The 23,968-nt window shown below is 40.1% G+C and overlaps 1 protein-coding gene across 2 annotated transcripts; it reads left to right on the forward strand.

Annotated features, from left to right (window-relative positions):
* The first annotated feature begins 1,852 nt into the window (after positions 1-1,852).
* On the forward strand, positions 1,853-16,862 carry ESF1 (ESF1 nucleolar pre-rRNA processing protein). Of its 2 annotated transcripts, none has more exons than XM_078596209.1 (14): positions 1,853-1,941; positions 3,981-4,596; positions 4,808-5,127; positions 5,421-5,534; positions 6,849-6,970; positions 7,309-7,461; positions 8,919-9,033; positions 10,207-10,351; positions 10,935-11,147; positions 13,213-13,355; positions 14,271-14,355; positions 14,704-14,795; positions 15,672-15,821; positions 16,243-16,862. In XM_078596209.1, the coding sequence occupies exons 2-14, from the start codon at positions 4,041-4,043 to the stop codon at positions 16,549-16,551; spliced, it is 2,517 nt and encodes an 838-aa protein (XP_078452335.1). In that variant the 5' UTR covers positions 1,853-1,941; positions 3,981-4,040; the 3' UTR covers positions 16,552-16,862. The 2 variants fall into 2 exon arrangements, with proteins under 2 accessions (XP_078452335.1, XP_078452334.1); XM_078596208.1 differs by having other exon boundaries at positions 1,868-2,024.
* The last annotated feature ends 7,106 nt before the right edge of the window (positions 16,863-23,968 follow it).

Genomic DNA, 23,968 nt, shown 5'->3' on the forward strand with positions numbered 1-23,968 from the left:
TGGAAACCGTGAACCTTTGCCACAAGCGGCTGGGTCGTGCCACCAGGTGTACGGTGCTTTTACTGCAATATTTTGCTGTCTTTCTTTGGATTTTCTGTTTGCGCTTAGTCACATATTCACTTTAAGATGTTTTTTGTTCATGTTTTTGTTTGTTGCGGTTGCACCCGATTCAAGAGCCGAATGGCTCACAGGGCTATACCTAATAAATGAACTTAAACTTGAACCAGCTAATTTCACTACGGTACTGTACTGTGCATGGAAATTGTGGTGAACGTCTCGTCACCGCGAGATGTTAACTCCCTCGCCTGGTCTGCAGGAGGTCGTGGGTTCGATCCCGACCCTCGGGTCTGCTGTATATTTGGAGTTTGCGGTGTCTATCTCTCTGTCTCTCTCTGCCCGGGGGTTTCCCTCCACATTTAGAATCAATATCACGCGAATTCAGAGTATTTGGTTGATATACATTTCCACGTGATGACGAGTTCATCATTTGTTGCCAGGTCACTTCTCAGTTAGCCTCACCTGGGTAAAATTAAAATAGTTTAGTGATACTGCTTATCGTATATAGGCTGGTGGGCAATCAATAGGGGGCAGCAGAATCAATTTTTACTTTGCGGCCCTTGAATTGTCCCCTGGCTTAATCTAAACCTCACGCTGACCGGCGTGGTGAAGTATGGTCGGAAAACTACCGGTTTACCCGTATTCTTGTACAAGGAAATTGAGTAAAATATATATTTTATATATTTATTTGTGTCTCCCTTCTGATGGGACTTTGTAGGACGAACGTTGGGATTTATAAGGGCACAGGGTGACCAATAGGGTCTTAATTGGTGTAATAAGGAACTAATGATCAGGGGTTGACAGGTATGTGTATAGTAGTGTATAGTGTAGTGTATATTGGTGTCAACCCATACGGTTTACCTCGTATTCTTTTCACGGGAAATCAAGTTTTCAAATCCATACGACGTGCAACTTTTTCAATACGGGCAAACAATGTTTTTATATATTTTTTTGTGTTTCTCCCTTGTGATGGGACTTTGTAGGACGAACTTGAGATTTATAAGGGCACGGGGTGGTCAATAATGTCTCTGTAATAAGGTAGGGCACTGATGTGTACCCCAACTACCCTCAGGGCTGAGGTGGCGCTCATCCAGCAGTGGATTGACAACAAGGGCTGTACGGTGCTGTAAAAGTTGTGGTGGCTAGTAGATATTTCAAATATATATTAATTCAAACTATATTCGAAGCTTTCGTGACTGCAGGAATTATTATTTGGTTCTTTCGGTAAAGTCACGTCGAAAGAAATAAAATAAAATAATAATAGAATACGACGTTTCGATTGCAACACAATCAACCATCATCAGGTACAAATGAATGAGAAAACAAACATAGTAAACTTGGAAATGTAATGCAATACAACACAGAGAGTCGTTCAACAAAACAATTAACACCGCATCTGGTTGATTACGTTCTTCCAAAGATTGCTAAATTTGAGAGAGAGACAAAACATAGACACATAGATAGACACACAAGCAGAGAGAGACACAGAGACAGAGAGACACACACACACGTGTCTCTGTGTGTGCCTATATTAATTGCTACTCATAAAGGGGGGAAAACCTCTAATCTGGCAAGAAGAAATTACAATTTACGAATCAGTACTCTGACGGGGAAGCGATATTTTCTAAACATCAACCTTAAAGCGTTGGGTTTTTAAATTAAATAACAACTTTATACGTGTCGTGTAAAGTAACGGTACAAAAGCAGTTTTCCTTCTAAATAATGTTTATTATTATAATAATTATTGTGTGTATATATAAATACCGAATGTCGTATACCAACTTTGCATATTCCGCGAATCTGCGAACGCGAATCGGGAAGGCATCTCTGCCACGCCGGATCACGTGGAGCGCACGTGGAGGGGAGGGCCGCGTCCTGATCGAGGTAACGTGAACGCAGCTGCCGAAGCGCGTTGCGTCTCCGTTCACGTTGCCGCGTGTTCACGACGACGTTCATTTTACGTACAGGTACACGTCGAGACGCACGAGTCCACGACTATATGCGTGCTTCCCCCCCCCACAATGTGTCGGCGGCGTTCCTGCCGCACTGTACGTACAGTGCCTGCGCGTCTTGAGAAGGGCCTGAGTGTACAGCGCTCTGTGTATATTTATATTTTTATCGAGGTGAACAATGATGTAACGTATTAAGCATACAGTCATTCTTGTGCATAATAAAGCCCGTAGTATTCCTACTTTTTCAGTGTGGCCTTCGTTTTACATTCCATGTTTAGGATCTTGGCTATCCGAGTTCTGTTCCCGGCCACGTATTTCACTGTCTAACAAAAATTAATTGTTCCTGGGTAGTAAGTGTTATTTCCTAATTGCTTATCCATCAAAAGTGCAGAAAATGGCAATTATTCCTCACAAACTTTGCTTTTGTGACCAGGACAGTGATGTTTTGAAATGTACCTATTTTCAATGAGAAAACGTGGTGTGCATTTGGGTCATTCTTTCACGTAAAGGCCTGGTCAAAAAAGCAAAGTTTGTGGGGAATAATAGCCATTTTCTATACTTTTTAGGCATAAGCAATTAAAAAATAACACTTAGTACCCAGGAACAAAAATTGTGTTACATAGTGTTATCATCGGTGGCAAGTGATTACAAACCCCCCCCCCTATATTATGGATAACTGAACCTGTCCAAAATCAGCCCCCCTTTAACCCACCCTGAACACGCGCGGTGAAATATGATCACAAAATCATCCCCATGACCGACACGGTCAAGCATTGTGTCGTCGACCCAGTGAGCATGTTGGTTGCTGTAGTTGTACGACCCAGGTAAATTGTTAGTGAGTTTTAGATTCGCTGAGGGAAATGTTGAAATGTTCGGTTTCTGGTTGTTGCGTTAAACTCTCATGCATCATGACAACTCTGTTGGACTGCTATGATTTATATGCACGATTAAATTACATAAAGTATGTTAATTTTAACACATTTGGGGACTCCGTATGAATCCTAAAATGGCATTGCACAAATGAGTGTGCTTTTTTACAAATCGTGCTTGAGGTGGTTACGTACTGTACCTTACAAAAAGTAAACTGTTTCGGAAGCTCAAGAGGGGAGAAACACAAACTCTGCACCGTTGTAAGTCCATTCGCTCGAGCAGAAATTCATGCCATCTGAGGGTTGTGAAACGTTAGTCGTAGCGATCTCTGGCCAAGAAATGTAAATTACATCATAACCTTTTATATAGTTTTCACTTATTCCCAAAACAGATTTTTACAAAAAGTGTTATAATTAATGCTTTAGCAGATGCTATTTTGACAAAATGTGTGCTCTGGGCCGTGCTACTTGCTGGACTGGAATAACTTTTTTTGCCAAGGAATATTGTGTGTGGACACTGCATCGGTTGGCTATTTTAAACCGATCCACAGCTTTTTACAATTTGTGTTTGTCCATAGTTTATCCGAAGGTCGCGTATAGGTGGGGTAAAATCTGGGTACTCGAACCTCTTCCGAGACGTCTGTCCAGCATGGAACAGTCGGCGAAAATACCCTCTTGAGCCCCCTCTCGTGAAGGCTCTTCCGCCAGTAGTGGCGTGACCAATAAACTAGAGGGCTTCGCCTCTTAACTATTTGTCCCGAGGTCTCTTACAAAGGAGATGTGTTAGGCGATACCTTGTATGAATTGGGCATACTCAATTTAAACGAGGCCTGTATATGTGATGCATTTACAAAGTTAACGTTATGAAAGTATTCCAAGAAACGTTTTACTTGTTTCCTCAGTTGAGTCTTGTGTTTTTGGCGTTTTCACAAACAACTAATTAAATATAGTTGCGTTGTTGCTGCCCTGCAGCAGATGAATTCATTTTTATTGCAAAAACTGGTAGGATAAATAACATTGTGACATGAGATCATGCTCTATTTTGTCAGATGTGTAACAAAACTAAAACTGGATTGTTTTTTGTGTGTGTGCATTTTCATAGGGAAACCGGCAGTGAAGAATCCAGACTTGATATTTTAGTTGCAAGTAAAATATTGCAAACATGCCAATGAAGGGAGACTTAATCTCTCAAGATGCACGCTTTAAAAAAGTCAGCAGGGACCCACGCTTTTGGGAAATGCCAGAGAAGGAAAGAAAAATTCAAATTGACAAACGTTTCCAGGGTATGTTTAATGAAAAACGCTTTAAACTTAAATACACGGTGGACAAACGTGGTAGGCCCATCCAGCACACGAGTAAGGAGGACCTCAAAAGGTTTTACCAGCTCTCCGATTCTGATGATAATGCCTCTGATTCTGATAATACCAAGGAAGCCAAAACAAAACAAACTACGAAAGACGAAAACTCTGAAAGCGACGATGGTGATGAAGAAACATCTGAGAAAAAGAGTTCTATTAAAAATAAAAAGAATCTCGTGAAGACACAACGAGCAAAAGAAAAGGCGTTGATATCTTCCCAAAAAACTGAGCATACTGGACAATTGTCAAGTACCACTTTTGGAAATGCAGATGTGAAGACAAAACAGACGCAGTCGGCAATTGAAAAGGCCAAAAAAATCATTGTGAAGGTGAAATCTAACAAAAAGGGTGACATTTCAGGTACTGTTACCTAATCATACATCTATATAGCGCTTAAAAAAACTATAAAGTTGCGTTGAAATAATTGTCGAATACACATAGTTGTCTATGTTGTGTATTGTACATTTTAAACTGTAACCTTGTTTTTGTAAACTATGTTAATTTGTAAATACAAATGAGCTTTGAGTTTAAATGTCCATTTGTTAAGAACATTAATTATATTTCATCGCAGAATTGGAAGACGAATCTGAAAAGTTTGAGGGTGCCGGATCTCATCGTGGTAGTGCGGAAGAAAATGATGACAAAGATGCAGTGACATCACGCGTGTCGAAGAAGGGTACACAAGTGGATTCTGCTGCTGCTGATGACGGCGACGATGATGATGATGACGACGACGACGATGATAGTGAACCAGACATAGCTCGCGGTGTTGGAAATATGGAATCAAGTTCAGATGAGGAGGATTTTGAAGAGATGTTAAATGAAGAACCAGAGATGCTGGTAGAACATGCATGGGGAGAGATTGGTGAAGATGCATCACGTGCAGATAATGTAAGTACTCTGCATAGTTGGCCTTTATATGTATACATCTTGTTGCATGGAACCCCAGGACTTAAAAGACAATTTAAATAGCATTTGCTGTCAATATTTACAACATACTGCTCTAATTGTCCATGCAAAATTGTCTACATCGAATAATTACGTGTCTATTTAGTTTTACTTTATGAAACATTTCTTTTGTAACATTTAATTTTAGGAAAACTGCTAACATTTGTATTGGCATAAATATTGTAATAACATCCTTGTGAAACCCTTTGGTGTGTCTGCACTTGCGTGTGTTGTAGGTCACACGACGTTTGGCCGTCTGTAATATTGACTGGGATAGAATCAAGGCCAAAGATCTGCTGGTTCTCTTCGACTCTTTCAAGCCCAAATGTGGTGTTGTCATGTCTGTCAAGGTATTGAAAAGTTCAAGGAAGCCATTTTCCCATTATTTGAATTCCACGCAGCCTCGTATGAAATTATGTAATGTACATATTAAGTTTAGCAAACTTAATCCCCATATGTGGTTTGTTGCTTTTAATATGGTTTTTAAATTGTATTCAATTTTGGGTTAAAGCTTTATGTAATAGAAGGCTAAACAAGGCCCCAGCATCAAAGTGTGCGGGCCTTTCAAGATGTGAACATACAGGTCTTTCCTATAAATATTTTATTTGGCTGGCTTATGTTAGTACTGCACAGATAAAATATATTTGCTGCATAGCTTTGGTTGGAATTCTTGTTGGTACATTCTTTAAACGTACTTATTTATGGAACATCCACGCACGTGCACACTAAGAACATAGCAAAATAAACATTTATTGAAACAGCTGCGGTGTTATTTTTTAAACTTTGTGTCAATAGTGGACCCATTAAATGGGATATATGCCTGTTGGTGTTGTATTGTAATTTTAATAGCATGTTACTGTTCATCTATTTAAACTCGAATGCCATGTGACAACACCATATGTTTTCAATTGACGGATAATATGGGGTGATACATTTATAAATATTCCACTAAAATTAAAAGAAGCTATACATTTCTAAAATTAATTAAAAGCCCCACAAACATTTAATTTGCCACAAATCTCATTATACTTATAATCATTTTGACACTCTGCAAGATGTGGAGCCATTGCCTTCACAACATTCACTCAACTATTGAGAAAAAATACTCGGGTCATTGGAAATGAGCAGGGCATCTGTACATGGATTGTCATATCCATTTTCTAAAAATAAATCTATGTAGAGTCCACCAGTTCAATTCATTCTTCATAGTCGAGACAATGGGCATGTTTCTTAAATCGCAATCCCTGCCACTTCCAACTTAGCCGTATACATGGATACACCGCAATCGATCCAAAGGTCACATGTGGTGGAGTGAAGTGTGGGTACACCTACCTTTTCCAATATGTCTGACCAGTATGGAAGAGTAGACAGAATTAATAATCTTTATACTGAAGGAATCCGAAGAGCTATAAAGCAATTTTTTTGCCAACATGTCCAGTCAAACTCTAGAATTCCCTCTAGTGGAGGCCTTTCTGCCAGCAATGGCATACACAAGCAATTGCAGAGCTGCACGTTCACCTTTCACTCGTGTAACATAAATAAATGCAAATTGTATCTCGGCATTCTCACAATTTCCAATTTGGGTGCTGAAATATGTATTTTAAGATGTGGATTTTTGGATAAATAAGATAAAATCAAATCAATAAAACATACTGTGATGTCAGATCTACCCGTCAGAGTATGGCAAGGAGCGAATGGAGCATGAGAAGCTACATGGGCCTGCTGAGCTGGCAGATAACACACTGCCAGATGACATCCAAGACTCCCAGCTCAATGCCAAGGATGAGTAAGTGCCCTTGTTGTTTTCCTAGGTCAAGGCTGGATATTAACAGTGGATTGTTTACGTGATTACCGATCTCCCAGTGTCCATATACTTTGGTTTTGTGCTGGTTTTTTAAAACATGATTAAAATATTTTAAATAAAAGGTCAAGTAAATGCTAGTGAGTCATGCTAGAGTTGAAAATTGCTTTATGTAGATAATCCACCAAACTACAAAGCCATCACATTCTTTCAAAAATGTCTGGAATTAAAATGCATCTTGTGGATTATTTCAAACGATACTTTTACGTTGCTTTTTATAAATTGAACTGTCGTTCTTTAAAACAAATTTTTTTTTTTTACAGAGTTTTCCAAGAACAATTGCGAAAGTACCAGTTTAACAGACTGAAGTATTTTTACGCTGTGGTTCAGTGCGATTCACCAGAAACTGCCAATGCCATTTATGAAGGTTGTGATCGAATGGAATATGAAGCCAGTTCTTCCTTCATTGATCTCAGGTAAGTAGATACTAAAGCATAAATCTTCATAATTATCGTGTTGATCAGATATTACCTATCGACTGCTGGAGGAAGGCCTCCCCCACTCTTCCCACAGTGCCCACCCTGACGCTGTAATGGGTGACTTCAATGTATATTGTAGTAAAACAGAACAGTATTGAGAGGTTTATAACTAAATTTGTCATCGGAGTGAGGAATGAAGGAGAAGAATGTCTAGATAGCTTGCATGCTTCCAGTGCTTGAAGATATTGAACAGTCGTTTCAATAGTGAGTACACAATGTACATGGAAGACTCAAAACGGAGATATTTCTAAATTCAATTTACAGTACTTATTTAGAATTATATGTTTTTCTTAAAAGCTCTTGAGATAAACCCGTGTGAATTTTCTCCATGCGCTCTGATTTCCTCCCAAGTGTAAACATTGATTATATTATCAGAGTGTTATTTGTTTGCATTCTGACCACAAGCATTGTGGTTAATGCAGACATGATTCCTTGTGAAAGGTTTCAGTTGGGCGTTTTAACATCTTAGCACCTGTTTTGTTGCGAGAAAAAAGGGGGGGAAATCTATTATCATATTTTGGTACTGGAAAAGGAGGTCCCATGATGTATATGCTCTCCCCGAGCTCTCATTACTTTGATAGTGCATTGTTTTGGGGCTGTACGCCTTTTGGCGTCCTCTGGTCTAACACCGTTTGAGACGAGGCTCAAAAGAATGCTGTCTCTGGGGCGGACCAATCAGTTTCAAGGACAATGCATATATTATCAGTGTTTTTTTTTGCATTTTGGCCACAAGCATTGTGGTTAATGCAGACATGATTCCTTGTAAAAGGTTTCAGTTTGGTATTTTAACATATTTTAACACCTGTTTTGTTGCCATAAAAAAGGGGAAAAACCTATTATCATTGATTAATTGACTTAAAGTCTAGAAAATTGTTGGAAGTGCGGACTCTCTGCCTAGTTGCTCTACTTGTCCATGGTTTTTCGTGCCTCCGAGTCGTTTGCTCCCTTTGAGAGTGAGCAAATGCTGTGCTCGTTTCAAGTTGATATTCAATTATAATTAAATGTTTATGTGAGCCATCATTTAAAGCTGACTGTTTTATCTGCATCACGTGTCATGACCCGAGTGGGAATTGCTCATTTTAAAGATTAACTAAGTAACCAGGGGGTGGCGGCATGAACCAGAGAAACGAGTTTTTACCAAAGTAAACTTCTTTCAATCGGTGTTAACGATCATATGTGTTTAATTGTGATGCATATTACTACGTAGGTTTTTACAGTTGCATATAATATAATCGAGGAATATTGTCAGCTGTGCCCTATTCAGTTTATAAAGAAGCTGCCAGCTATTGGAACGAAATGTTGGGCATTGTGCCGAACTGCATGCTTCACAACACGAAAGCACATGGGAAGAGCTATCATTGTCATTGATGTTTTCCCCCTCCATTGCTCTGTAGGTTTATACCTGATGGCATGACCTTTGATGATGAGCCAGTGGACTCGGCTATTGAAGTGGATTCAGAGTCATACAAACCTAAGCACTTTACTTCAGCTGCTCTTGGAATGTCAAAGGTGACAGCTGCACAAGAGCGTGGAGTGTGTGATCGTTGTTTGTAACCGTTCACAGCGCGAGACTGCTTTCCTAGCTTTACTTTCGCACATTGTCGCTTTTCTTGGTGATAACTATCACAATAATTATGAGTTGCAAGTTTTGTTTTATATATTTTCTTGAAATACGGTAAGTACTTATTTAACGCGGTCGGTGTGTTCCTGAAAAGTGCCGCGTGAAATGACAAATGCGTTAAACGAAAACTATTTCCCCATAAATAATGTAACGATAAAGTTGGGCGAGATATGATGTGTACACATTAAGATGGCAGGACGGAGAACTTGAGGGTACACCGGCACATTACTGTATCATTCCGCATACTGTATCACACTGCTCAGCCGCACAGCTCAAGAAAGTATTCCACGTTATAACGGTGCGTTTTCCACGTTATAACGGCACATTCTACGTTGAATAAAACGTGTTCCCTAATGAAGAAGCACGTTTTAGAAAATATGCCTTGTGTGAACACTCGTTGAGCGAGGACTTTTACTTGCAATATTATCACTGAATAAGATGATCATTGCCCAAAAATATCACCTAGTATGTTTTTTTGTTTTGTTTAATAGTAAAATAGGATTTTCATCTACTAATAGGGGTTTTCCCCTTTTTTCTGGCAAAAAAACTGACACCTTTTGCAAGGAATCATGCTTACATTAACCACAATACTTGCAGTCAAATGCAAACAAAAAACAATACTCTGATAATTTATGCATTGTCTTTGAAACTGATTGGTCCACACCAGAGACAGCTTTCTTTAGAGCCTAGTCTCATATTGTGTTCCACCAGATGACGTCAAAAGGCGCACAGTTCAAAGACAACGCACTACCAGAGTAATGAGAGCTCGGGGTGAGCAGCTACATCATGGGACCTCCTTTGCCAGTACCAAAATATACTAATAGGGTTTTTCCCCTTTTTTTCTGGCAACAAAACTGACACCTTTTGCAAGGAATCATGCTTACATTAACCACAAGGATTTTCATCTATCACATATAAATGTTGAAAAGGTCATTGAAGTGCTTTTAATAACCGTAATGCTTTTGTAGACTCGCCAGCCTCGAGCAAAACAAACAGTACTGAAACACATGTGAATCCGCTTCCTCTGCACGTTATAAAACCACAATTGTATTTTTGTCTAGGTGGAGTTGACATGGGAGGAAACAGATCATGAACGGGTCCAAACGCTCATGAAAAGAGATTTCACAAAAGACGAAATATTGGAAATGGATGTTAAAGCATACCTAGCATCCTCCAGTGAGGATGATGATGAGGATGAGGAACCAAGTAAGATATTTTCTGCTAAACCATTGTGCTTTGCATACAGGGCAATTGGTAACAACGGCAGTACTGATGATAATGGGCTTCCTGCATAACAAATATTCAACAATATTGTGGTCAATTATTGTTTGTTTATAGAACTGTTGTATTGATTGTGACGCACTCCTGTTGTTATTTTAAATCACAATTGCCAAGCACATGCCCAAAGATACAAAACATCAAACCGCTTGCATTATTTAATTGCAATCAAATTAATACGTTTCTTGAATTGACCAAGATTATAAGAACTTGGGAAAAGGGACAATGGGAGGGAATCCCTAAGTTGAGCAGTGTGCGGAGAGAGAAGCAGAAAGAGAGCTGTTATAACCTGCAAGTGGGGTGGTTCGACAGAATTTGGATGAGACAAAACAGTGGTAGAGATTCTATGCATTTTTTTAGTTTTCTGTGCTCAAGAGTTTTTATTAGGAGTAATGCATATATTGCAACAACAATTGCCTTCATGTTTCCTGTACAATTTTTTTTATACCAAATGGAATGTTCCAGGAAGACAAATCACTTAATGTTTTTTTTTATCGTTTTTTTTCCTCAGATTATATTATTCAGGAGCCTCAAGAGGACATCGGTGAAAAGGAAGTCACGCAGTTGCATGCGAAACCATCCGGATCAGAATCTGCGTCTCTGAAAAAAAATAAAAAAGTTAGCGAGGAGGAAATGATTAACAAATACAGGGAGCTGCTTAAGGGCATTAACGAGGAAAAAACGGAAGAAAGGGACATGGAGATGGAGATAACCTGGGTTCCAGGTAAAATGTTACTTTTATGACGTACCAATTTTTGAGACTTAATTTAGAATTTTTAAATGTCGTCGCCAAATACTTTTAACGCATTTTTGGGTTGTTTTACAAGTCTCTGTAAAACCACCCAAAAAACGGTTTGTGGTAATGGGAGGTAAAGGTAGAGCCCTGAATTTACTCGCTCATGCCACTGCTGGTAGAAGGGACTCCAAATAAAGAGTTCCTCTAAAGGTTATGTTTTGGCCTACTCTTCCCCGCTGGCCAGACTTATTGGAAGAGGTCGAAGTTACCTGGAATTTACCCCACCTGCCGATCGACTCGTCGTGGTTATACCCATTTACTGCTGAGTGGACAAAGGTGGGGGAATTAAGAAACTTGCTCATTCAACTGCCGCAACAGGACAGCGAACCGGCGACCTCTGATTTGCAAGTTTAAGTGCGCTAACACCGACGGAAGCATATTTTATCAGAACTAATAACTTTATGAAACTTGACAGTCCTTTGTCAATTCTCTGGTAGATGAAGTCCTAACCCATGCTTTGTCATTCATCGGGTTTGTTTGAGTGCGAGTTAGCCGTGACCAGGAATAGAACTTGGGTCTCCAGGATGATTGTGCAGGGCACTCGCCGCTGCGCTACTGCTACCTCATTAAGAAAATTAAATTTCATTATTCCTTTCTGGAATATTTTTTGATTACGTGCTACTGTGCTTTAATCCATTAGAAAAAAAATGCACCACTTGAGCAATCTCTGACATTTCCAGCAATTCATCATCATTGTCGTCAGCCGTTGTTAATGCACCGCTGGATTCGAGGCCTCCTACCTGAATCTTCGCCTGTACAGCAGCAAGTCATTTTGATAATTGGCTTACGCTTGCAGTATTGCCAGTTGTTCACAAGGGGGTGCAGTTGATGTGAACAATATTGACTTTTAAAATATTTAGAAACTATTGTGGTCGTCCCACAATATTTCACAAGTGGTAGTTGCTTAATACATTGTCATTTTTATATTTTGTGGCTGCGTCCACATGAGCACTGTTAGCGCTGAAAGCAAGAATGGAGAACTTGTGTCCTTTGTTAATGACACATTTGAAGAGTCGTGGGGGAATCTTAGGACATTCTTTATCATGCTGGTCAGTGTGGCTTGGTGAAATGAGGGGTGGAGCCCAGAACCTTGTTCAGATACTGCTCGCCACTGATATTAGCTGTGGCCAGAAATCAAACGCAAGTCACCAGGTTTCTTAGTGCAGTGTGCTAAGCACTATACCACTATCCCCCCCCCCTACAACATTTATGCTAGATTTTGTTAGCTTAAATGTTGCAAACTAAAGTGTCCATTTAAAACCCTTCTGGTATGCTGTTTTCTGCTCTCAGAACATTGCATGGAACCTACTAATTCTGACTTTTACTTGAATAGAAAAACAAGAGGTTTACATCTTTCGTGATTATTGCAGGATTTATTTTGGTCTCATGAGGTTAATGTTTGCATTTTAATAGCAATTAGGAATTTTAAATGTTTGGATATGATAGTGTTTCCCCAGCAAGGGAGTAAAATCGCACTACTTTTCACGTGATATTGTTAAATATTCGGAAGCTGCCTTCATCTAAACCTAAAAAATATATACTAGGGGTGTTGTTAGCAGGGCCTTGGAAATGAGTGCATTGTAAAGAGAGCAATCAACTGCACCAGTCATTCACTGCTGGTAAGTAAATTACTTTTTGAGGCTTGAAAGGAATTCTGCAGCCTGTGTGAATTAACAGGGCATGTGCCACAATGTTTACACATTACGTAAGTCCTCTGAGAAGAGCCAGTGTTCTTTGAACTTTGTAAACATATTAATGAGTTCATTAAGGCTGTTTGGATCAATGCTAATATTTTAGAACTTTTGGGTATTATGTGTTGTATGCTTATTAAGCTTTCCTGATTTTTGCAAGTAATCATTTTTATAACGTGCGATTCTTTTGGGAAAAAATGCGATCCTGACTTCTTTTTGATAATGTTGCCGCCGATCGTCTGGTGCTGGTGCGGCTTGCATCCATTAATCTTTGATATGCAACATTCTTCATATTAACGTAGGTCTCAAGGAAACGGCGGAAGAGATGGTGAAGAAGAAGCTGGAAGGAAAGGATGCTTTGACCCCTTGGGAGCAGTATCTGGAAAAGCGTAAGGAGAAGAAAAGGCAGAAACGAGAGGAAAAGAAGAAACACAAGGACGTGCAGGTTAACATTCATAATGATGCCGAGCATCATCTAGAGTTTAATATGTATACATTTTCCTAATTATTCCGATGGCTAGAATATTTTCACACCCTTTATTTTGCATCAATAAATTATTAAGAATTTTATAGCCTTGAATTGCTCATTCATTACCTGGACCATGTGTTGTGTGAACTCATTGGATTGTGGTTCACCTTCACTGGGAATGAGGGAATCGCAGCAACATTCTTCATTGCTTTACACAATAACATATCCCGTGTTTTTCTTCTCAAGTTTTTCTCTTCCTCCTTACCAATTAACACTCAGATGACGTTCCATCCACTGTCGCAGTCTTTCTTTAGAATTTGGAGCAGTCCATTTCCCTTCTGAATTTCAAACTGTCCCTCTGAAATCTTAAAAACCAATGGGCCTTTATTGGATACAATTCCTATTTGTTATATCCTCTATAATGTCTGCCTAGTTTGTATACGTTTATAGTATTTCTAGATTTGTTGTAATTCACATACTCATGATTTACCTCGCCCACACGTGATGCTTAACTGCCACTTCTCTGCATTGATGTAATTATTATTTGCATGTTTTAGAAATACATTAAAAGAAAATTGTGTTGTATACGACTGCAAACGTTTTCCCGGTCATTGCTGGATCTGTTCTCGGGTTGTTTCCGTTTGTCGTGATGCTCGACGTTTCACTCCACATGCTCGGAGCGTGTTCAGGAACCGAGTTGAGTAGTTCCCAATCGAGGGAGAACGTGAGCTCATTATAGTTCGTGAAGAAGCTTCCAGCATGTGGAGCGAAATGGTGCAGAGCAACACCTTGTACAACAAGAGGATGCATAAGAGTGCTGTATTGGACTGTGTTTGGATTGGACATATCACTCTTGATATGATTGTGGCTTCCCCATTTAATTGTGTCCAGACCCAGGATTTGGTGAGTGATGAGGAACTCCCTCCAGATGTAGACCTCAGTGATGAATTTCATCGAGAGGAACTCCAAGGAACAGGTATGATTTAGTTTTACCTGGATGCACTTCGCGTGACGGATTATGAAAAACTTGATAAAGTGTTTCCCAACAAAAATAGTACAATTGAATAAAATGCTGAACGAAGTGAACTACTCAGATGTTAATTTATCCGGCATTTTTTCCATGAAATTTGTGGGCACAAATCAACTTTTGGCACATTACATTCGAAGGATATGTGTAGTTTTGTAAATCTCATTGAATGTAGATTTATGGAAGTAGTACATTTCATCGGCCTAGGTGAAAATATTCGACTTTAATTTTATATTTTGCAGCATTTTTTTCATGAAAACCGGGTTATTATTGTCATGATCTGCTTTGAACTTTTAGAAGCATCAAAGAAGGGAAAGAAAAAGAAGACAAAGGGAAAAAAGGAACAAGCATTGACGTCAGAAGAAACTGTTGAAAGAGTTCAACAGGAGGTACATTCAGATGAGTTTCTGTCTTTGATTTTATTCATATATGTGGGATTTTCTGCCCGGTGGAATTTGGACTTGAATTCTCGTCATGAAACGAATCCAAAACTCTGTATGGAACATATTCTTTGTGGATTTGTTATGCTATGCATACACATTGTGTGGATTTCCTGAAATATATTCATGCATGCCTTCTGTTTATTCACAATGTTTTCATTATTTCTCTAAAGCTTGACTTTTATCCCATGCAACCTCTTGAAGGAGCGATAGTTATTGAAAAACGTTTCGATATATAGTTATTCTGTAACAGTCAAGTATTATTATGAATGGTAAATTATCATTCATATTATCAGAATAATGATATTGTACAAACCAGTTATACATACTGTGGTGGCAGTGGTTTGCATACTGCACTAATGAACCGGGCAAACTGAATTTGATTCCTGACCCCAGATAACATCGGTGACGAGTGATATTTTAATCGATTCTGGAACACTTCTTAACCAACTCCACATGAACCTGCGTGGTTGAAGTTTAGTAAAACAAACCCCCATGACTCCGATACGGTGTGAGACAGCCTTCGTGTTGTAGTGTAGTGCATGTAGTCGGCATGTAATGATGCACAAATTAAATATCGTTCTCGTAGTCGGAATATATACTTCGAATTGTGTATTCAAGCATCGGTTATTGAAACTTTGTAAACATTGCACGTAATTGGTTCGCGTGACTCTTGCAGCCAAGACAGGTGTTATGACGTAAATGGTAGAGTGCAGCTTTAAATGGGGTTTTATATGCGTCTCCGGGAATGTGTAATGCCTGCTCTATGTTTGACATTTCTGATCCGTGTGTATACTTGGGTATTTGTGCGTACTGCATGTGCAGGCTGAACTGGCTTTGCTCATGATGGATGATGAGGAGGAGGATAAGAAACACTTCAACTATGATAACATTGTTGATCAACAAAACCTGAGCAAGCGTAAGAAGAAGAAGATGCTGAAGAAGAGGGAAGTGATTGAAGAAGATACTTTTCAGGTGAGTCTCGTTTCATATTAGATTCAGATATTTTTTTTCTTGTGCTTTTGACAACATGGCGTCACTATGTGATTTGAATTTTTGTTTTAAATCACCATTCAGATATTTACTTTACACAATCACTGGGTGGATACTGCTGGACTTAGATTCTCCTGGATCCTTGGCTTATGGATGATAGAAACTTAAGGTTGTGATAACTACCACTTTGCAGCAGTCAGAGAATATTAACTTACATTTTTATCTTAAAAAATCCAACAATAAATAAAGTCGCCTGTTTTTGTCTTCTTTTTAGGGCAGTGTTTTTGACAAATGTGTCGGAGTTTTGTCGTTTGTACTCATTGCACCACTTTCGTCACAATTTTGTATTGTTTACTTTTAAATTTAATTAACTCCCACTTCTTCTGACCTCATCCCTCCCAAGGTCGATGTGGAAGATCCAAGGTTCACTGCCGTCTACACGTCGCACTTGTATAACATCGACCCGTCGGACTCCAGTTTTCGGAAAACTAAAGGCACAGAGGCACTGCTAATGGAGAAAGGACGCAAGCGGCGTCTCCTGGAAAAAGAGAAACTAAGCAGCCTCCAGCACCAATCTCCAGCAGTGGAGGCACTGGCAGCAAAGGGCCTTGATGAGAAAAAGAAGGGAGTTGACCCTGCCCTTTCATTGCTCATAAAATCCGTGAAAAGTAAGACGGAACAGTTTCATGCCAGCAAAAAGAAGAAGATGTGAAGACCATCGCGGTTGCATACTTGGCTCGTAAAACTAGGCATATAATAAAATCACGGCAAACGATAAACAATTCCGATACATTTAAATATCTGCAAGTTATTGTTGGGTTTACATACCAAGTAATTTTTCAAAGCTATGCATCTTATAGCAGTAAAACAATGTAGTTTGATTTGTCTTGTAAAAATGTATAAAGGATGCTGCTGTATACAAATACAAGAGATTCGTTAGGGGGCAGGATAGATATTACATTTACATGCAAAAAAGGTAACAATTTTTACGTCAAATCGTATAATAAACAGAAAAGATCAAAATTGCAGCGTTTCTCTTGTTTCCAAATGCCGATTCAAATTATTCCACAATCCATGAAGGTTGGTTGATCGTTTGCAAATGCCCCCCCCCCCACTCCTTATAATCCACTCGTGCAATTCATGGTTTTGCAGACACATCTTCCCATTGGAACTTTGCCAACATGTACAGATGCCCTTTTAGATGTATCTTTTTATTTTGTAGAGGTGCCTGGGAGTGTTTACTGATGCAGCGTGTTCTCCATTGCTCGAGATCAGTGGAAGGTTTTGCTGTGTGGGAGGAAACTTGGGCAACAGATGCATGACTTCAATCCGAAATGCAAGTCTTTTATGTCGAAGGAAACCATTCAATCGACACGCCCGATGGCAGAGCACATCAATGTGCATTAAATTCATTGTCAAAACCTATGAAAAACATACTTGATTTTGTTTTAGTGATGTCGATTCCTGTGTGCGTGCAAAAGTGTACCGGAGCTCTCTTGCAAATGTTATATTCAGTCAGGTACACGCATATAATATTCATGGGAGGAGGTGAACATCTTTTGTAAATAAGGGTTAAGTATAAGGAATAAAAAATCAATTGAAATATTTTACGTAATAATAAAAATGACCGGTCGCTGAGACGCAGGTGCAATACTCCCAAGTCGTCGGCAACAAACATGCATTGGACGACTGAAAAGGAAATGCTAGTAGATGATACTGGTAGGAACCTCCTGGTTACACCAGCCCACAGGGGATTATTGTGTCCGTCGTGCAGGGAGGGGCTGGGTGGGGGGTGGAAGGGGTGGGGAGGGGCTGGTCACCCCGTGGTGCCCTTGTAAAACTCAACGTTTAACCTACTCACGCCGGCTTGTGCCCGTCCTCACAGTCGGGCATATTTGCGGAATACACCACGCCGCCGTTGACCCTGGCCATTGACCGAGCAACTCAACATTCCTACCAGCTCACTCCGCAGGAATGTATTATACATGCTCAATTGTTGATGATACTTTCATTTTTCATGATGGGTGTACATTTTTTTACATTTGTAAATCCCACATTAAGTTGAGTGTTTGCTGCAAACGCTGCAGCATCTCGCATAAGAAAGCAGTGACGAGGTGTGGCGTCGTTGCCGTCGTCTGTGACAGTCTCTTAATCCTTGATGTCATTGCTGGATAATATCGTTGCAGCATCGACGAATGTGCAAGTCAACATTTTAAGATCGTAACATTGACACCTATATGCAAGAATGGAAGGAGTAAAATATTGTGACTTTTCGTAAAAAAATTGCACTGCTCCCTGGTGGATGATCTACAGTGCAATGCAACATAGCATGGCGAGACTAATTTTCAGTCGGTGTTCACAAAGATGACCTGCTCAAACAAAGTCAAACATTCCTCCCCCATCCAGTAACCTCTCTGTGCATGGTGATGTAACTGTCATTTTATATCGATGTTCACAAAGATGACCTGCTCAAGCACAGTCAAACATTCCCCCCTCATCCAGTAACCTATCTGTGCATGGTGATGTAACTGTCATTTTCTATCGATGTTCACACGCCCAATTTCTTCACATATCTCTCTCTCTCGAGTCTGTCGACCTCATTTCCCAGCGGGTCTCTTACTCGACGTTGTACTGGAAGGCCACAGCCTACATTCCTGGGGGCGAATTGAACCTGCGAAATGGACCTGAGAAATGTCAAGTCGTCACGCGTCGGTGAGGGCAGCAGCTTGAAGGTTTTGGTGGATGTCACCATATATATACACAATTACTTGCACAGAGCCTGTAACGATGGTTTTAGTAACATGTTTTTGCAATTTCTGGCGGTGGAAGTAAAACAAAATTGGGGTGAATTACGTTGCGGTCGAAGTAACTGAAATGTGTGAAGTCACATTTGCAATTTGCAGTCTTGGGATTGAAGTCCTGTAATATGGTACAATTAAACGTTATCGGTTACAAATTACGTATCGAAAATAATGTTATATTTAAATCAGGAATTAAGAAGCGTGATGTGTTTATGAATTAAGTCCTGGTTTAGCACACGTGGGATCTATGTAGCTTGATGTTAACTTGGGCCACAATGGTGTTAGAATGGCTTTTCATGTGTTTGTTTTTACGCATAAAGGATTCAAAGGTAAATTGAGTCAAAATGTCAGTACCCTCACCAGATACATTTTTACTTGCCATTGGATCACGTGGGTTGAATAGTTTTGTTTGTTTAAGAAAGAAACTTAATTACATGTTTTGTCCACTGTTAATGACTAGCGGAGAGCTGTGATGTGTTTCGTGGATTCCTCCACAAATCCAGCAACCCGACTTTTATTCCTGGCCATGGCTAACAGCGGCCAGTGATATCTGAACCAGTGCTGCCAACGTCTCCATCCCACACTAAGCAGCGTGGTGAAGTATAGTCAAACAACCCCCCATGATCGACTCGGGTGTGGAAGGCCTTGATCGAGCAGTGGCTTGACAAACAGTGTAGATCGCATCTGATTGTACAACGTAGTTGGGCATTCAGTGGTGTATTTACAATGGATAAATATACCCAACTCCATGCTGCATGCTTATGTTTAACATATCTCAGTGATGTTCGTATGGAGCTCCTTGACCTTTAAAAATATTGAAAGAAAATGTGTTCCTCTCATAAGCCTTTAATGCTATCCTTTGTTGTAAATGTGCATGCATGTACCATATCCAAAAAATTCCATGAAACTTTGAAAATTCAGCAAGTTCCACTCATCGTTTATATTTTGTTTGTGTGATTTCCCATGTAGGTCTTAAACATGACCGCATCTATTCACGTGAATGCATGTATATTGCAAGACATGTAGCCAGTGATTTTGTACGAACCTTACATTACAATACAAATATACCCATGTGTGCTTGTTGTATTTTCAGGGCCTTGCACTATGCTACAGTGAGTGGTGGTGTAGGCCCACTGGGGGCCAGCCTTTCAATCTCTAAAATCCAAGTGACATGACAAGATAGACATGTACTGCAGTGAGATTCGAGAAATGTAGACAAAAGTTAGAGATTTGGCAAGAGTAGATAGATGAATTTGATGTTATGTTCTTTAGAGGATTATGCTCACTCAGATTAGAATTTAGCTGATGTTTGACAAACGACTTTTTTTTATGAATTTAGGGCCCCCTTGAGCCTCTTCGGGCCCGAAGGCTTTGCTTGGTCTTCTTGTGTGCAGCGCCACCATTGTTTACAAGCACTGTAAAGTGTGAAGCCAGTGTTTCAAATGTTAGCGGAGAAGGAATAGTCATGGAACATAGTATGTCGGCACTTACTAAAGCTCAACCTCGACATAGGACATAGAGCATGCCAGTTCTGTGGTGGCTGTTTCTTTACAGGAGTCTATATTTCCAAGAGGGAATGGCCAAAGCATGTTTACTGCAGAGTGGATGCCAAATACCTTGTGAAAAATCTCAACTCTAGGCCATATTTAAATGAAAATCTCAAAATTATTTAAAAGCCACCAAAGCATTGTGTTAATATTAAAAAGACACGTATTTTTTACGTGTAAAACTGGATGAAATGGCCCAGAAAATAAAGGAAAATGTAGAAAAGGAGGACGTTCCAGATACCACAGCATAGGAGGTTAGCACTGCCCTTTACAGTATGAACCCAGGGAAAACTTCTGGACCAGATGGGAATAACTGGATATCATCAAATCAGCAGGACCAGCTGCTGGATCAAAACTGGTTGACCTATTTACTCAATGTTTACATAAATTAAATGGCACAATTGTGCAATGACGCCTCAAACATTCTTCGCTTCAAAGAGGGAGACAAAAATTTGAAGCATACAAGACCCTTTCAATCCTCCATCATCATCATCATCAGCCATGATCAATTGACTGCTGGATGAAGGGCTTCCCGTCACCATCTCTCACGAGACGGCATATACAGTGCACATATAACGTGTAACATTTCCTGGAAATCATAAAATGACAAATCCAATTGTGACTAAAATTATTGTTCTACGCTCAGAGCGCCACGTTGGATGTTGTCTGCTTAAATGTATTCTACATTCCAGGCAAAAAAATGTTTTTACCCCGCACAAATCAAGATTGCGCACATTTATTTCAAACGAGTTTTTTTTATCGACTTTATTTATTTCACGATGTTTGTGTTAAAACTATAGGGCTTAGACAGGACACGTGGCTGGAAGGGATAACAGATGGACGAGACTGGTGACAATGCGAGCCAAATGAGAATATGCCTCTGAGAGAGATCGGCTCGTGCTTAGGAGTAAGATGGTTTGTGGCATCGCAGGAGAGTAAAGGATGGAATAATGCTTTCATCTAGCATTGGATATATGAAACTTACGGCGAGACGCCGGGGTCCCAAATTAACAGAAGTCCAAATCGTAATGAATTTATTTATTTTTTTGGCGACTCTGTCCCACCGCGCACATCAACGCCGCAAACCACCTGGCGCAGATCGTTCTGTTGTCAACCAAGCGCAGCGGCGAGGACGAATGCGCAGAATAAACAAAACCTTGAAACTCTGATTAGCGCATCGTGTAGAGCTCGTCGAGAGGAATAGATTGCCGTGTCGTTCGCCTTCAACAGACATACAATGACGTCGCAACGCAGTTTGTGCGAGAGCCGGGGGCTTATGGGACCCCGGGGTCCCGCCATAATGATGGACGTGGACTACGTTTGTAAGCTGGATGTCCTGCTCACACGTTTACATGTGAAAAAGTAAATACATTATTTGGCGATACTGTATTGCGTTGGCAGTCGTGCACACAGCAACAACAATCAATAATAACACCGCCTTCAAAAGGAACAATACGCATTAGGTGACGTTTTGGGCAATATCCCTTAATCAGAGCACATGAAGATTGGGCGTCAAAATTGTGTTGCGGATGTTTATTTGCCATTACGTACATTACATATATGCGTACGAAAACATATTGCATCGTAGTGATTGATGATGATGATGCCGCTGCTACTGCAGCAGCAGCAGCACATTTCTGCGCAATCACAAATGACATTTGTGGCAAGTCTGCGCCGTGCTACCACTTGACGCTTGTGGTCACGTGGCGGCGGCTGGCACCCACGTGGACGACTCGACGGGCCCAAAAGAACTCGCCCCACCAGCCGCGCTGGCCGAGAGAAGAAGAAGCGTGGCTTTTTAAAATCCTTTATATTAAGTTCGCTTGCTTGCTTGCGTGCTTGCTTGCTTGCTTAGGACCGTGCAAATCTTTCCGTCGTTTTTTAACCCACTTCCCGTGATCCAATCGAGCTGACATTTTGCACACCGACTCGTTGTGCGTGACAATGCATTTTCGTGAAAAAGAAAATTACTAAATTTTACACTGTTTATGGAAAAAAAATTCAATATTTAATTACCAATTGTTTAATGCTGCCAGACAATCATCTGACCCATAGGTGGCAGCCATCTCAAGCCAGAGGACGAGAGGACTCTAGTCGCCACGCATATAAAGGATTTATAGTGAAAAACTTTGTTTTTACGGGTTAATTTTTCGATTTAAAGCTTTCGTGACTGCAGGTTCTTTCGGTAAAGTCACGTAGAAGGGAAGTAATAAAATTATAAAAATAAAACATAATAAAATAATTCTCACGAAGTTTCGGCGACAACGCAAGCAGCCGTCCTCAGGTGAAGACCAGGTCTGTCGGGGAGACACAGCGTCTGAATGAAACACCACCACGCTTGGAGCGTATATTTAAGCTGGGTTTTAGACATTAACTTGCAGGAACCCATCGGAAGTTTTCGCTTTAAAAAGTGAAAAAAATTGTATTCGCATTGTTTTTATCACGTAAACGTTCTGATTGTTTGCACCCTTACGCATAGCGCGGGGGGGAGGGGGGTGCAACGTGCTGGGTGGATGTTGTCATTTTGTTTTGCGATGAATCTGCAATTGTCTGTGTGTGTCAATGAGTGTTAATTATGTCATTAAGGATTAAAGAAGCGTTTGCATCGTTAAAAAAAACACAATCTTGAGAAAGCGAGAGCTCGTCGAAAGTCAAGCGAACTTAAACGGTGCAACGTCACGTGACAGCAGGCTTGCTTGGGGACTGAGCTCTATATGGGCGGATACGCGAACATCACGAGAAAGTGACATTTACACCAAGCACATAGCACGAAAAATTCAAACGCATTTGTCAACAACACTGCTTTAAAATAAATATATATAATTGCTGACGTTTCGGTCAATGTCCCTTCTCCATGGCACAAACCACGCACAAACAGGTTGCCGGACAAAACTAAAGCACAGACTGCTTTTAAGCTTGAGATAATGCTTTCTTGTACGTTGTGAGTAAGCAACTGTACGTGAGATTAAGAACACTTCGCCGTAATGTGAATAGGGTCAGATTTGTGAATAGGTCGGGAATTTGGCTATTTAACCACGCACACAGAGAGTCCGCTGGGTGGTGTGGGCTGGTCTCGTGGTCAGGGTGGATATGTGACGAATATACAACTCTTGTTAAAAAATACAAGAGACACATTGGACCTTTCACTGTGCTATCACCTCTCATTCTGCGGTCCACAAAAAGGGTGGCCGAACTCGTTTATTGCAGCGTTAAATTTCGATTTAAAGCTTTCGTGACTGCAGGGATTCATCTTCTTGGTTCTTTCGGTAAAGTCACGTAGAAGGGAAATAATAAAAGAATAAAAATAACATAATAAAATGTTATTATGTTATTTTTATTATTAATAAAAGAATAAAAATAACATAATGAAATGTTATTATGTTATTTTTATTATTAATAAAAATAAAAATAACAAATGTTTTTATTATGTTATTTTTTTTATTTTATTATTTCCCTTCTACGTGACTTTACCGAAAGAACCAAGAAGGTATTGCAGCGTTGTTCCATGTCAACTTCACCATGTGTACATTTTTTTTTATTGATTTGCAGCTTTAAGGATGGTTCATATGACAATTTTTTACAGGCGACCTGGTGACACTAGTTGTATTCGCCTGAATTGTTGCCCCGTTAAAGCTGACGCTTTGCTCAGATGGTTGCCCGGAGCGTCTGGTGAATGAGCAGAAGCAATCGCACGGTAACAGCAATGGGGCTTGCTCTCCGCCACATTGCTTTGTGGGAGCTGGATGGAACGTCGCAGAGTCATTGGCAATCGACTTGTTGA

Source organism: Lampetra planeri, chromosome 7 (assembly GCF_965212315.1).
Source record: "Lampetra planeri chromosome 7, kcLamPlan1.2.h2, whole genome shotgun sequence".
In the NCBI taxonomy this organism is placed as follows: domain Eukaryota; kingdom Metazoa; phylum Chordata; class Hyperoartia; order Petromyzontiformes; family Petromyzontidae; genus Lampetra; species Lampetra planeri.

Excerpts from the sequence above, each read along its gene's own strand:
- ESF1 (XM_078596209.1), top strand. The coding sequence starts at position 4,041 with ATGCCAATGAAGGGAGACTTAATCTCTCAAGATGCACGCTTTAAAAAA. Across the intron at positions 10,352-10,934 it reads TGATGAGGATGAGGAACCAA|ATTATATTATTCAGGAGCCT; the intron begins GTAAGATATTTT and ends TTTTTTCCTCAG. Across the intron at positions 11,148-13,212 it reads GGAGATAACCTGGGTTCCAG|GTCTCAAGGAAACGGCGGAA; the intron begins GTAAAATGTTAC and ends ATATTAACGTAG.